Raw genomic sequence first — 12,009 nt, forward strand, 5'->3', positions numbered from 1 at the left:
ACATTAGAGATGTATCAGTGTCTATATTTCTAGATGTCCAGGGTCTAAAATTTTTCCACTTATTTAATATTGACCAGTAGACATAAAATGGTGTATATTTGCTTACCTTTCTTTAAAAAAAAACCCTCATATTTATAAATCAGTGATGTTCATTTTCTTTTTTCTTTTTTTTTAAGATTTTTATTTATTTGACAGAAAGAGAGAGTACAAGCAGGGGGAGCAACAGAGGCAGAGGGAGAAGCAGACTCCCCGCTGAGCAAGGAGCCTGATGTGGGACTTGATCTCAGGACACTGAGATCATGACCTGAGCTGAAGGCAGCCGCTTAACCAACTGAGCCACCCAGAAGCCCCTGATGTTCGTTTACTTGTTCATTATACATGAGTGTGTATGTGTGTCTCATTTGAGTATCGTGCAATGAAGAAATATATATGTTTGTGTATATACATTTATATCATGTATAGGCACACACACATAGAATATATTTATCAGTAAGATTAGGTCTAGAGAAGAGCAATGAAAATAGACCTTTCTCTTATGGCAGTCACAGAGGAGAACTCAGTACACTACTCAATGCTTGTATACTGATGGCTCCTCCAGAAATCTCTCACTTTAAGACCTTGACAAGCAGGCAGATAAAATGAAATACTTAAGTGGGGAGGTATATGGCAATGCCAACAGGTCAGGCACTTGATGAGTTTACACTCTGCCTAAATATATTCCAGTGAATTTTTAAATGCAGTGTCTACTTATCTACTCGTTGGATCCCACCCCATGGAGCATTTAATTTGGTGCTCACCAACACAAGTATCCAAACTGCTTTTCTCCAAGGCCTTAAAATTGTATGTGTATGAGATGTTCCTTGGGTCCCAAGATACAGTTTAAAGGCTAAATAGCTCTAGTTTCTAAGGGGGTTAATAGCATTGGAATTTATTAAACTTGACTTTGTTTGGTTTAAAATACTTGAGAGCACTGTCAGTTCCAGACCTGCCTACCTATCCCATTATAGACATATCATTTCAGAGAGACACAGATGGTTTTCTTGTTTAGCCAAAATCTTATTTTAATGGTTCTGAATCTTTATTTCTTAGACACACAAGGTATATAAAGTTCATATCTGCCACATTGCGTTTTTATAGATTACTGTTGTACCGCAGATAAATAAGCTGTTGTCTTTCAAAATCCCCTGTGTAAGTTCACCTCCTTTCTCATCTGCCTATCCCTTTACTGGATGACAGTGTGGGTGTTTTCAACAAAAATCTTGAATTTACTCTAATGCGCATTTTAAGGCAAATCATTCCTACTATTAAGTACACCACATGTAGTTACAAATTATTTTCCATACAATTTAAAATGAATCTTTACCCATAATCTGAAAGATCCAGAAAGTAAATGATCATTAAGTAATTGACAAAATTAAATGACAAAATTACAAGTAATGTAAGTAAATGACAAAATTACAAGCCATATGGAAAGAACAAACAAACAGAATCATCAGTAACAACAAAACCCATGTTACACTAGGGATGACCAGCACCTTTTAATGAAAGAAGGCTGGGAATACCTTTCTGCAACACAAGCTAACATTTTTACATTTGTTTCATGTTATGCGAAATTAAAACAACCCTAAATCTTCGGAGGAATTTGTAGAGAAGCCAATAATTTAAAACTTAAATATTGAGGCACCAGGACACCTGGGTGGCTCAGTCAGTTAAGCATCTGCACTTGATTTTGGCTTAGGTCATGATCTCAGGTCCTTGAGATCAAGCCCCACTTGGGTTCTGTGCTCCGTGGGGAGTCTGTTTCTCTCCTTCACCCTCCCCTTTGGTCCCTCACCCCTTCTCTTTCTAAAATAAATAAGTTAAATAAATAATAAATAAATCTTAAATATGAAGTAAGTCTTAAATAATTTAAAACTTATATGTAATTTAAAAGACTCTTAAAATAATGATTCCTTGGAAATCACAGTTAAATGCATACTTCTTAGAAAGACCATAGAATATTCGACTATTGAGACTTTACATTCAGGAACTTGATTATATTTTTCTCTCTGGGGATAAAATCCATCCAGAAATATAAGCACATAGAAACTCATTTGTAAAATCATTAAAATGGCATGTTGTTAACTTTAACTTTTACTTTTATATAGAACTTCCAGGATATCAAGTCAAACAAGAGATCATTCACCAATCCAAATACCTGGAGGACTGATTCTTTAAGAGTCACGGATCATTAACAACCACTTTCTTTATAGGAAGTCTTTGTAGTCAGTCAACAGAATATCCCAGCTGTCATCAATAAGGAAAATGTGAAGATCAATCTAATGATATTGGATCGTTAAGGATAATAATGTAAGAAATAGTAATAATGGCATGATGTTAGATTTATTTTTTTTAAGAAAGTATTCAAGTAAAAATGTGTGGTGGTAACTTTTATGACACTGGTAGAAAATTAAAGTCTTCCTTGAAGGCAAAATATGTTACCCCAAGTTACAGTCTGCATGATTTGTTTCATAATAAATTTGAATCTATATAATAGTAATTAGTTACATCAAAATATGATATATTATGGTTAGCAGGGTTTATTTTTCCTGATCAATCTTATAAGTTCCCATTGACTTGCCAAAAGGAAAATGCTAATGGAGATATCCAGTATAATTTGTTATTTGTGTAGTCTTATCCATTTTCAAATCATTAGCTACATCATTAGCATTGACTTTACGTTCCTATGTATATTTGTCTAGATGATTGGTCTTAAATATCAGAAATGAGATCTTTGATTTTTGTAACTTAAATACTGTTGAATTTCACTTCTTTAACTTGATGTCTTTACTTCATACCTATAAAAATGTAGAGCAACACATTGCCTGAAAAACTCAATGTGCATTTTAATAATGACATACTCGTGAGTTTAATTTCTGCAATAATAAATACTCTAATTATTATAGTCTGTATTGTTTCCATATGTTACTTTTGCCCTGATTTGACACCAGAGTACAACTGTGACTAGAAAATTATGAAAAAGATGTTTGTTAGTTTAGTTTTTGATACATATGTGCTTTTCACCTGTCTACAATCATATTAGTACCACTGCTAAGAATACATATGAGGCTTTATTATCTACAGTGGCACAGGAACACAAATATTCAATAAACTGAGCATACTAATAAATAGTTATATATTTACATTTAAAGGTCAAATATTTCCTGTCTGGTCTCCTATCTATTGCTGTTTACCATGTTTCAGATTAAATCACTATATTAAATTAAATTTGAAGTTACCATTTGACTATGTTTACTGAAAAAAACCATCTTTTAAAACAGGGAAGAATGATTTGGGAAGTCAGAAAGCTCTCTCAAGAAGTTCTATATATTCCAGTGTCTGTTAGCTCCCTAAATTATATGAAGAGAATGTAACATTTCTATTTCCAAATCCATGCTATTTAATATGAACTTGCTAATGTCCAGGAAAAACAGACTGTCTCTGGAAAACTGAGGAAAGAAGTCAAGTTGCTTTTAGAAATATGTCCATGTTGAGCAGGGAAGGGAAGGACAGAGTGGGAAACAGAGTATGCCCTTTAAAAACAGAATCTTACCTCTTAGGCCAGCAAGAATGAATAGGTCCTTCTGGGCAGAATTTCAGAAGTAGAGATCCACATGCAGCATTTAGAGAACTTTAAAGAATCAGCTGTCCCTGGACAGGGAGTCTAAATTGAGAAAATATGGGACTGGGACATAAAACTGACAAACATCAGGACTGAGACACGAAAGGTCCTTAACCATGTAGCTAAGGAGTCAAGATCCTATAAATGTAGTTTTCAAGCCCCTTCAGAACATGGTTGCCATCCCACCCCCATCTTTCACTCTTCCTCATCCCGGCCTCTAGAAAGCCTTTCCTCACAGCCTTGTCCTGCTCTAGAGTTAGGAACGCCTGCTCAATGCTCCCCCCCCCCATCTTAGACTACCTTATTGTGATTTATTTTTCATTATTGTTTTTTGTAGTAAATTGTAAACCATCTAATTGAATCTGTTGATTGATCTCTAATTTCCCTTCCTTTATACATGGTCAATAAAAGCTGTTTAATGAGTGAATTTCCTCATTTGGAAAGCTATAAAGTGCCATTAAATAATTCCAAACAGGGGAGTGACTTCCAATTTATGAATGAGAAGATGCATGTAGGCAGAAATGTAAATGGTGGACTGAAGATGGCTAACACTAATGTCACAGAGTCTACTAAAAATGCACTATAATGTGGAGCCAATAAATATTAAGGGTTTGCATGAATTCATGTGTTCAACATATATTTATTGAATATATGCTATGTACCAGCCACTCTACTAGGCACTGGAAACAGAGTTCTGAACACTGGAGACAGAGTTCCAAATTTCTCTTGGAAATTTGGAGTACATACAAGTAAAGACCGTAATTTGTGAAAGTGATAGATGATACTAAGAAATGATAGGTTGGAGATTAAGAGTGATGTAAAGTAAGAGTGACAGGAGAGAATAGCATGGACATAAATATTTCATAAATAGAATGGATAAGGATTTGATATTAGATATTTGCAGAGAACAATATCATGAAGATCATGGCAAGAACAGACATTAAGTGTAGGTAAACCACAGCGCTACCTAGAAAACTGGCTCAGAGGAGAGGAGGAACTTGGAATGGGAAAAGACTGTCTGCCACTTAGCTTCAGATCTGTTACCAGTTTTCTCTGCCTTGTATACACCCCAGGAGGCTGACCTGTATGAATACAGGTTCTCCTGTCCTCTGGCTTCCAGTTGGGTTTAGCCAATAGTGAAAAGATGGGGGGACATATTCCTCTGGATCCCTCCATGAGAGCCCAACTTGAGCTGGCTGTTTCCCTGGACAGAATATCACTGTTTCTATCAGTGTGGCTTTTTCTACATGAATCTCTCCTTCTGAATTCCAGAAACATTTCCCTTTCCCTTCAGGACTAGCAGTATTAATGACTCAGCTGTTACTATTCTTGAGTTCCTGAGTTACTGGTTTACTCCTTATGGTTATCCAACAACTACCTACACCTGTGTAAAGACTCCCTAAATCAAACTCTTACAGTCATCGAGTTTTAGATAACTTGGACTTTATACTAATTTGAGTATACTATTTGTTTCCTTTTGGGTCCCAGACTAATGATCTTAGTAATTATTTCAGGTTTGGACCATTCACTGGAATACCAGTGGGATATCCATGTGGAGTTTTCTAGTGGCCAACCAGAAAAATATGGTTATGGCATTGCTGATTGGGACCTAAACTAGATCCACTGAATTTGGAACTTTACAAGATTTTCCTTATCTCTCCCTCCACAAGAGGAGAAAGCAAGTTTACCACCAGAGGTTGCTGGTGATTTCTGGGGAAAAAAACATTGGGAAAATGGTTGCTAGACGACAGACTTCTCAGAAGAATTCGAACATTGATGAAATTCCCTCCAGAGGAGTACCTGGATGGCTCAGTCAGTTACGCATTTGCCTAAGGCTCAGGTCATAATCACAGGGCCCTGAGATCTGGCTTGCTGCTCAGCAGGGCATCTGCTTCTCACTCTGCTTCTCTCCCACCCCAGCTTGTGCTCCCTCTCATGCTCACTCTCTCTAATAAATAAAGAAAATCTTTATTGAAAAAAGAAAGAAAGAAATTCCCTCAATTATAAGGTTTTGTTCCTCTAGCTTCATCTACATATTTACCTACAGCCACTTTTTCTCCCTAGAATTGTTTACATAAAACCCCACAGGTGCTCCTTGGCAGGAGTCAGTAGAGTGGTACCAGCTGAGATTCAGCAAGATGAATCAGAAAGGCTTCTTGGGAAGGAATTTAAGGGAGAAGGAAAACAGGGACTTTGTTGTTACTCTAAAGGCAGGGCTCCCAACTAGTCTTACTTTTGAATTCCCTGTGGGCCTTCTGAGAACATATTTTTGGGACTTACAGAAACCTTCATCCCTTTCGTTGCCGTGTACAGTGAAATGAAGATGAACAACTTAAGGAGTAAGTGAAGGGTTTCTTTTTTAACCTTTTTGAGGGAACTGGAGGAGATTATGCTGAGTGAAATTAGTCAAGCAGAGAAAGTCAATTATCATGTGGTTTCACTTACTTGTGGAGCATAAAGAATAACATGGAGGACATTAGGAGAAGGAAAGGAGAAGTGAAGGGGGGAAATCGGAGGAGGAGTTGAACTATAAGAGACTGTGGACTCTGAGAAACAAACAGGGTTTTGGCAAAGAGGGGGGTGGGGCTGTTGGGAGAGCCTGGTGGTTGGTATTAAGGAGGGAATGTATTGCATGGAGCACTGGGTATGGTGCATAAACAATGAATCTTGGAACACTGAAAAAATTAAATTTAATTTAAAAAAAACATCAAATTAGAGAGTTCTACAACCAAAGAAATAAAATCTAAGGAATTGTTGGTCAAAATGATGGCATCACTGCCTTAAAGGCATGCCACGTTAGCGTGTGTATTTGGCGCATCCCCGCTGATATTTTTACATGTGCTTGCTCGTCTATTCTTTCACACATTGCTTCTCAAGACTTTAAGAGGAGTATCAGGCTGCAATCACTCACTGCACTCCAGTATCTCAATTTGTTCCCTCCATACTGCTTTGGGACTTGAGTGTCCATTCAGACCATACTGGTTACATCCAGAAACTTATTCTGGGAAAGGGTGTTTCCAAAGCTTTTCTGCATAGTCAAGTCAGTTTCAATAAATGTATCTTCTTTAATCAGGGATTTATCACACAGGTATCTGTTATCTTGGCTGTAAAAAGAGAAGGAAAATAGGCCTTTAAAACAGTGATTTAGTCAGACATAATTTTAGATAAAGTCATAAAACTTCATAGAACTAGAATTTCTCCATCTACTGCGTATAATTATGTTAATCTGCCTATTAATATGTCTATGAAATATGTAATTACTCATTTCGAGTGTAATGGACTATTGGATATCTGCATGTGAGTTGAATTTGTACTAGAGAGAACTGTGACAATTAAGGTAAAATATTTTCTGAATCTTTTATGCTTAGGTAAAATACAACTACAAACATAAAACAGCCATCTTTCAAGAAAAAATCTTCATTTGCAAGCCCAGAGTTTGCTTTGGTTCTATGTTTACTCATTAAGGAGTTAATTTTTGTTTTAATATCATGTGTGTGCTCATGAAATTATTTTCTGTTTTCTCCAGAATATTGATTTCCTTTATGTGGTGGTTTAAAATTTTTAACATAAATATTACTATTTTATTTCCTCTGGATAGAAGTTCTTTAAAAAGGCTTAAGGAGGATGTATTTCCATGAAAAAACCTAATTTACATAAAATAATACTGGAAAAAAGAATATGTATTTAAGATGGCTAAGTAAATAATTTGAGACTTTACTGAAATATCTATCATGTTGCATAACTGTTTTTGCAGAAATACTTTCATAAGGTGAGTTTTTACTGAATGCTTACATTTATTATACTCCTTTAATATTTTGCAGTAAGTGTAACTACTGCTCTTCTGTCTGAAAATCCTAATTTAGTGAATCACTGAAAGTAATGAGCCTCCTAAGAAGAGCAGATGGTATTAGGGCAATGTAAACATAAGAAAGAAGTAGCCGTAAATACAAAAGTGGAATAAGTCCTCTAGAAAGTATTCACAAACATCAAATATCTATGATGGACAAGTAATTTAATTTTGGCGTTGGCAGAAATATAAGTCCTTGAGATCTGGAGCAGATATTACTGACTTGGTAGACACAAAAGCCCAGTAACGGTGGAGGAAAGACAGATAGGTGAGAAAATGTAAACCATGAATATAAGCAAGTGTTAAGAGTTTTGCTTCTATGAACAGCATTGCACACGGGATGTGTCTGGAATTTCTGTGAATGTGAGATCATCAACTGATAACTGAGAGGAAAGATAGAAGGAAGAGAGATTGTGGAATGATTATTTTGGGGAATTCGTTAAGTATACTTATTAGGGAAGTATTGTAACAGCAACATTCCTAAGCTTATCTTTGTTCAAATCCTTGAATCCTTGTTGGTTCCTTGTTCTGTGGTTTGGGACAAAATACTTAAATTCTGAGCTTTGGTTCCCTCAACTTTGAAATAAGGTTAATAGCATTTATCTTAAGCTTTTGAGAGAAATTTTTAATATCTTTTTTAAGTCCATTATAACTGTTTTGGCCTATGGTAATATTAATTATTCGAATCATCTGGCATGATATTTGTGCTTGTAAAATACATATGTCAAAGATGTGGGTTTTTTTTTTTTTTTTGGTTGATTTTTGTTTCGTTTTATTTTTGCCATCAACTAACCAGATATAAAGGTTGAATTTTGACATAGTTGAATTTTTGAAGATAAGTTCAATGGAGGGAAGAAGAGGGAGATGGATTGATTTAAAAACTGGTTGAGTCATTTTGGCAATGATTAGAAAGATGGTAAATGGGTCATAGACAAGGTCAAAGCTTTGGGGTCTCAGTGGAGATCAGGGATTGTTGGGTGGGAATTCCAGTACAAGAGAGGTAGAAAAATGGGACCTGAATCAATTGCACAGTTATAGTTAATAGGACCATGAGGGTGCTAGACTGATTTGAAGAGGACATTGAGGAAAAGGTATTACAAATGAGACTAGTAAGGAATAAAGGTCAGGTGTTTGGTAGTTAACAGATGACTGAAAGGATATTGATATCACCAAGGAATAGCAGTAGAGGGGAAAACAAACAACAAAACTGGCAAGCCAGGCAGCAGAATTTTCATGAAAGGGAATTAAGAGAATAATAAATGGTCCCCCCCCCCCAAAAAAAATCAATATGGTACCTGAAAGAATCAGGTAATGGATAACTAAATTTGATGATATTCTCTTCAAAGATATGGGATGTTTTGAAGCAGCAACAGGGAGAAACATTTTGGACGTAGAAAGGGATTGAAGAAGAATGTAAAACCCAACCTCTGGGTCCAGAAATAAGTGAGTTATGGCAGGAAACTGCCTAAAATTGGAAGGATAGAGTTCACAATCAGTAGTCACATTGGCCCTATGCTATGGTTCCTAAACTTAGTCCTCATCATGGAAGGTTTCTTAAACACAGCTTTCTGGGCCCCATCTCTGAGTCTCTGTGTATTTGGGGTGATCTGAGAATTTGCATTCCTAACACGTTCCCTGGTGATGCTGCCGCTGGGGGTCTGGAGGTTACACTTTGAGAACAATTGACCTAGTGGCTCTCAACCCCGTATACTCCTCACCTGGGAAATTTTAGACTTAATAAACGTGTAGGACTCTTCCTCCTGGATTTAACTGATGTGACATAGTCCAGAGCATTAGCACAACTCTTCTGTGAAGATTCTAATATCCACCCCATGAGATAGAATTGAATGAAAGCAAAGGGAAAGTAACATGAAGAGGTTAAGGATACAAGATGAGTTGGTTGATGACCAATTGTGAATTCCTAAAGCCCAGTGCAAGGATATGGAAGGCCAGGAAGTAATGAAAGATGGGATTCTACTAGGAAATAAGCAGACTGAAGGAACAAGCAAGCACAAAATGGATGGTCTGGACATCTGGGACTTACATAGTACGTGAGATGGTCCTGGATTTCTCCTCGAAATCACCGAGCACAAAGAGAATGAAGAGTATGTAGTGATATCAAGCAGGCTTGAAATGTGGCCGTCAGCAAAACTCAGGGTGATTATTCTTGCTTCTAGCTTGGGAGATTGGTAGATATAAAATGTTTTTTTCCCAGTGTTGAGAAAAGTTACCAAACAACAGGAGGAATAGGCAGTGTCCCGGCCCCTGAAAACTGTGACCTTGTGTGTGCTGAGCAATTACTTGCCCATTTATTATTTTTAGCACTAAGAGGGAATCAAGAAAATAGAGAAATGGTGATCTGATTCCCTGTTGTCCTATGATTAGATAAAATGAATTTGTTCACTTGAAAACAAGCAATTGAAAGACAAGGTATTTATATGCTTGCTTCACTGAGCATTTCTAAAATATGTAACTACAGGGGCGCCTGGGTGGCTCAGTGGGTTAAAGCCTCTGCCTTTGGCTCCAGTCATGATCTCAGGGTCCTGGGATGGAGCCCCGCATCCGGCTCTCTGCTCAGCGGGGAGCCTGCTTAACCCCCCTCCCCTCCCTCTGCCTGCCTCTCTGCCTACTTGTGATCTCTGTCAAATAAATAAAATCTTTAAAAAATACTATGTAACTACAGGGGAAAACTTGTTCTTCTGATCTGGTGATAAGTACTTCTGTACATAAGAAATGTTAAAATTTTAGTTAAAATAGAAACTTCTGTCTTTCACAATCTCTTGTTGATGTTAACATAGTAACCCTTCCTTTTCTCCTATGCATGCTTGACTCTCCTATCTGTCCATGTTACCCCTACCTCTCCCTTTATTACTTAAAGGTCTAATCTTCTCATAGCTTTTAGACGACAGGTTAATTTCTTAACCCAGCCCTAAAACAATAATTTCTACAACTTCGCAATGGAAAGGATAGTCCCCACAGCAAGACTCCATGGTATGGAAACTCCTCATCCTATACTGATTAAGTCCGTGAGTTTAGGAAAGTTACTTAAATTCTCCATGCCTCCATTGCTTATTAATTATTTAAGGAACGGTAAGTACCTCTTAAAGTTGTCAAGATTGAATTATTTGATACACATAAATTACACAGGACAGTGTTGGGAAGTAGCAGGAGCTCAATTACTGTTAGGGATTGGCAGTAATAGTAATAGCTGTATGATGACCCCTGCCTACCTCCCCTGGCCCAACCTCTTATGGAGCTTCCAACTCATTTACACTCTGTGTTCCAGCCACGATTGTTTTGTTTTCATCCCTTAAAATCCAGAAGCTCTTTCTTACCACCAGACATTCATATTAACTCTGCCTTTTATCCTTCTCCCCTCCCCACCAAGGTAAATCCCATGCTATGTAGATTTTAGATGATTGTTTCCTCGGGGAAGTTATCACTGGCCTCTTGGACTAGCTTGACAGACCCTTTGATAATACTGTGTACCTCTCCTGTGAAGGAATTGCTGTATGTGTGACCACCTATTTGTGTGGTAATTTGATGAGATCTCTCCCTTTCTGTGGCTTCTAGCTGCTTGAGGCCAGAGGCTAGTTTCTTTACTCACCAGTGTATCAGCAATATGTTGTACAGTTCCTGCTACCTAGGTAAATGCATTTTTTTGAAAGAATAAGAAAAGAGGACATTTAGAAATGGACAATTCCTAAAATTGAGTAAAATTTTTAACTAATAATAAAGACTTTTGCTAAGAAATAATCTTGGTATCCTAAAAACAACCAAAGTATATCAAATTAAGAAGCTTCTGAAAGCAAAATGAATCATAAACAAAAAGTAGTAGATAAAATTGGAGAAAACATTTGCAAATCATGTCTGATAAGGGTTAATACTAAAAATGTATAAGGAACTCAATAACAAAAAATCTATTTTTCCCATGTTTTATGTTTGTTTTTTTTTTTCATCTCTGGCCAACAGAGACATGAAAAGACGTTCAGCATTACTGTAAATCAGGGAAATGCAATTTGAAACTACAATGGGCTATCCCCTCATATCTCTTAGAATGACCATTAGCAAAAATAACAAGAGAAATCTTGGCAAGAAAGTAGAGAAAAGGGAACATTTGAGAATATAGACTGGTGTAGCCACTATTGAAAACAGTATGCAGTTGACTCAAAAAATTGAAAACAAACTACCCTGTGATGCAGAAATCCCACTTCTGGGTATATATCCAAAGGAAATAAAATCAGGATCTCCAAGGTCTATCTGCACTCGCATGTTCATTGCAGCACAACAGCCAAGTTATGGAAACAGTCTAAGTGTCCATCTATGAATTATTGGATAAAGAAGATATCCATCCATCCATCCATACACACATAGTGGCGTATTCAGCCATGAGAAGGAAGGAAATCCCACCATTTGTAACATCATGGGTGGAATTGAGGGCATGATAAGTGAAATAAGGAAAGACAAACTCTGCATGATATTACTTATATGTGGAATCTAA

General features: G+C 36.9%; 1 protein-coding gene across 1 annotated transcript in view; it reads left to right on the top strand.

Moving 5' to 3' along the window:
* Nucleotides 1-2,217, top strand: part of GFRAL (GDNF family receptor alpha like) — a gene marked incomplete at both ends in the record, with an annotated part of 57,194 nt that extends 54,977 nt beyond the window's left edge. Inside the window, one exon of the mRNA XM_080805922.1 lies at nt 2,148-2,217. Within this exon, the coding sequence (XP_080662048.1) occupies nt 2,148-2,217 (70 nt within the window). The remainder of the gene's footprint in view (nt 1-2,147) is intronic.
* Between the last annotated feature and the right edge of the window lie 9,792 nt (nt 2,218-12,009).

The sequence above is a fragment of the Martes martes genome, assembly GCF_963455335.1.
Source record: "Martes martes genome assembly, chromosome: 6".
Lineage (NCBI taxonomy): Eukaryota > Metazoa > Chordata > Mammalia > Carnivora > Mustelidae > Martes > Martes martes.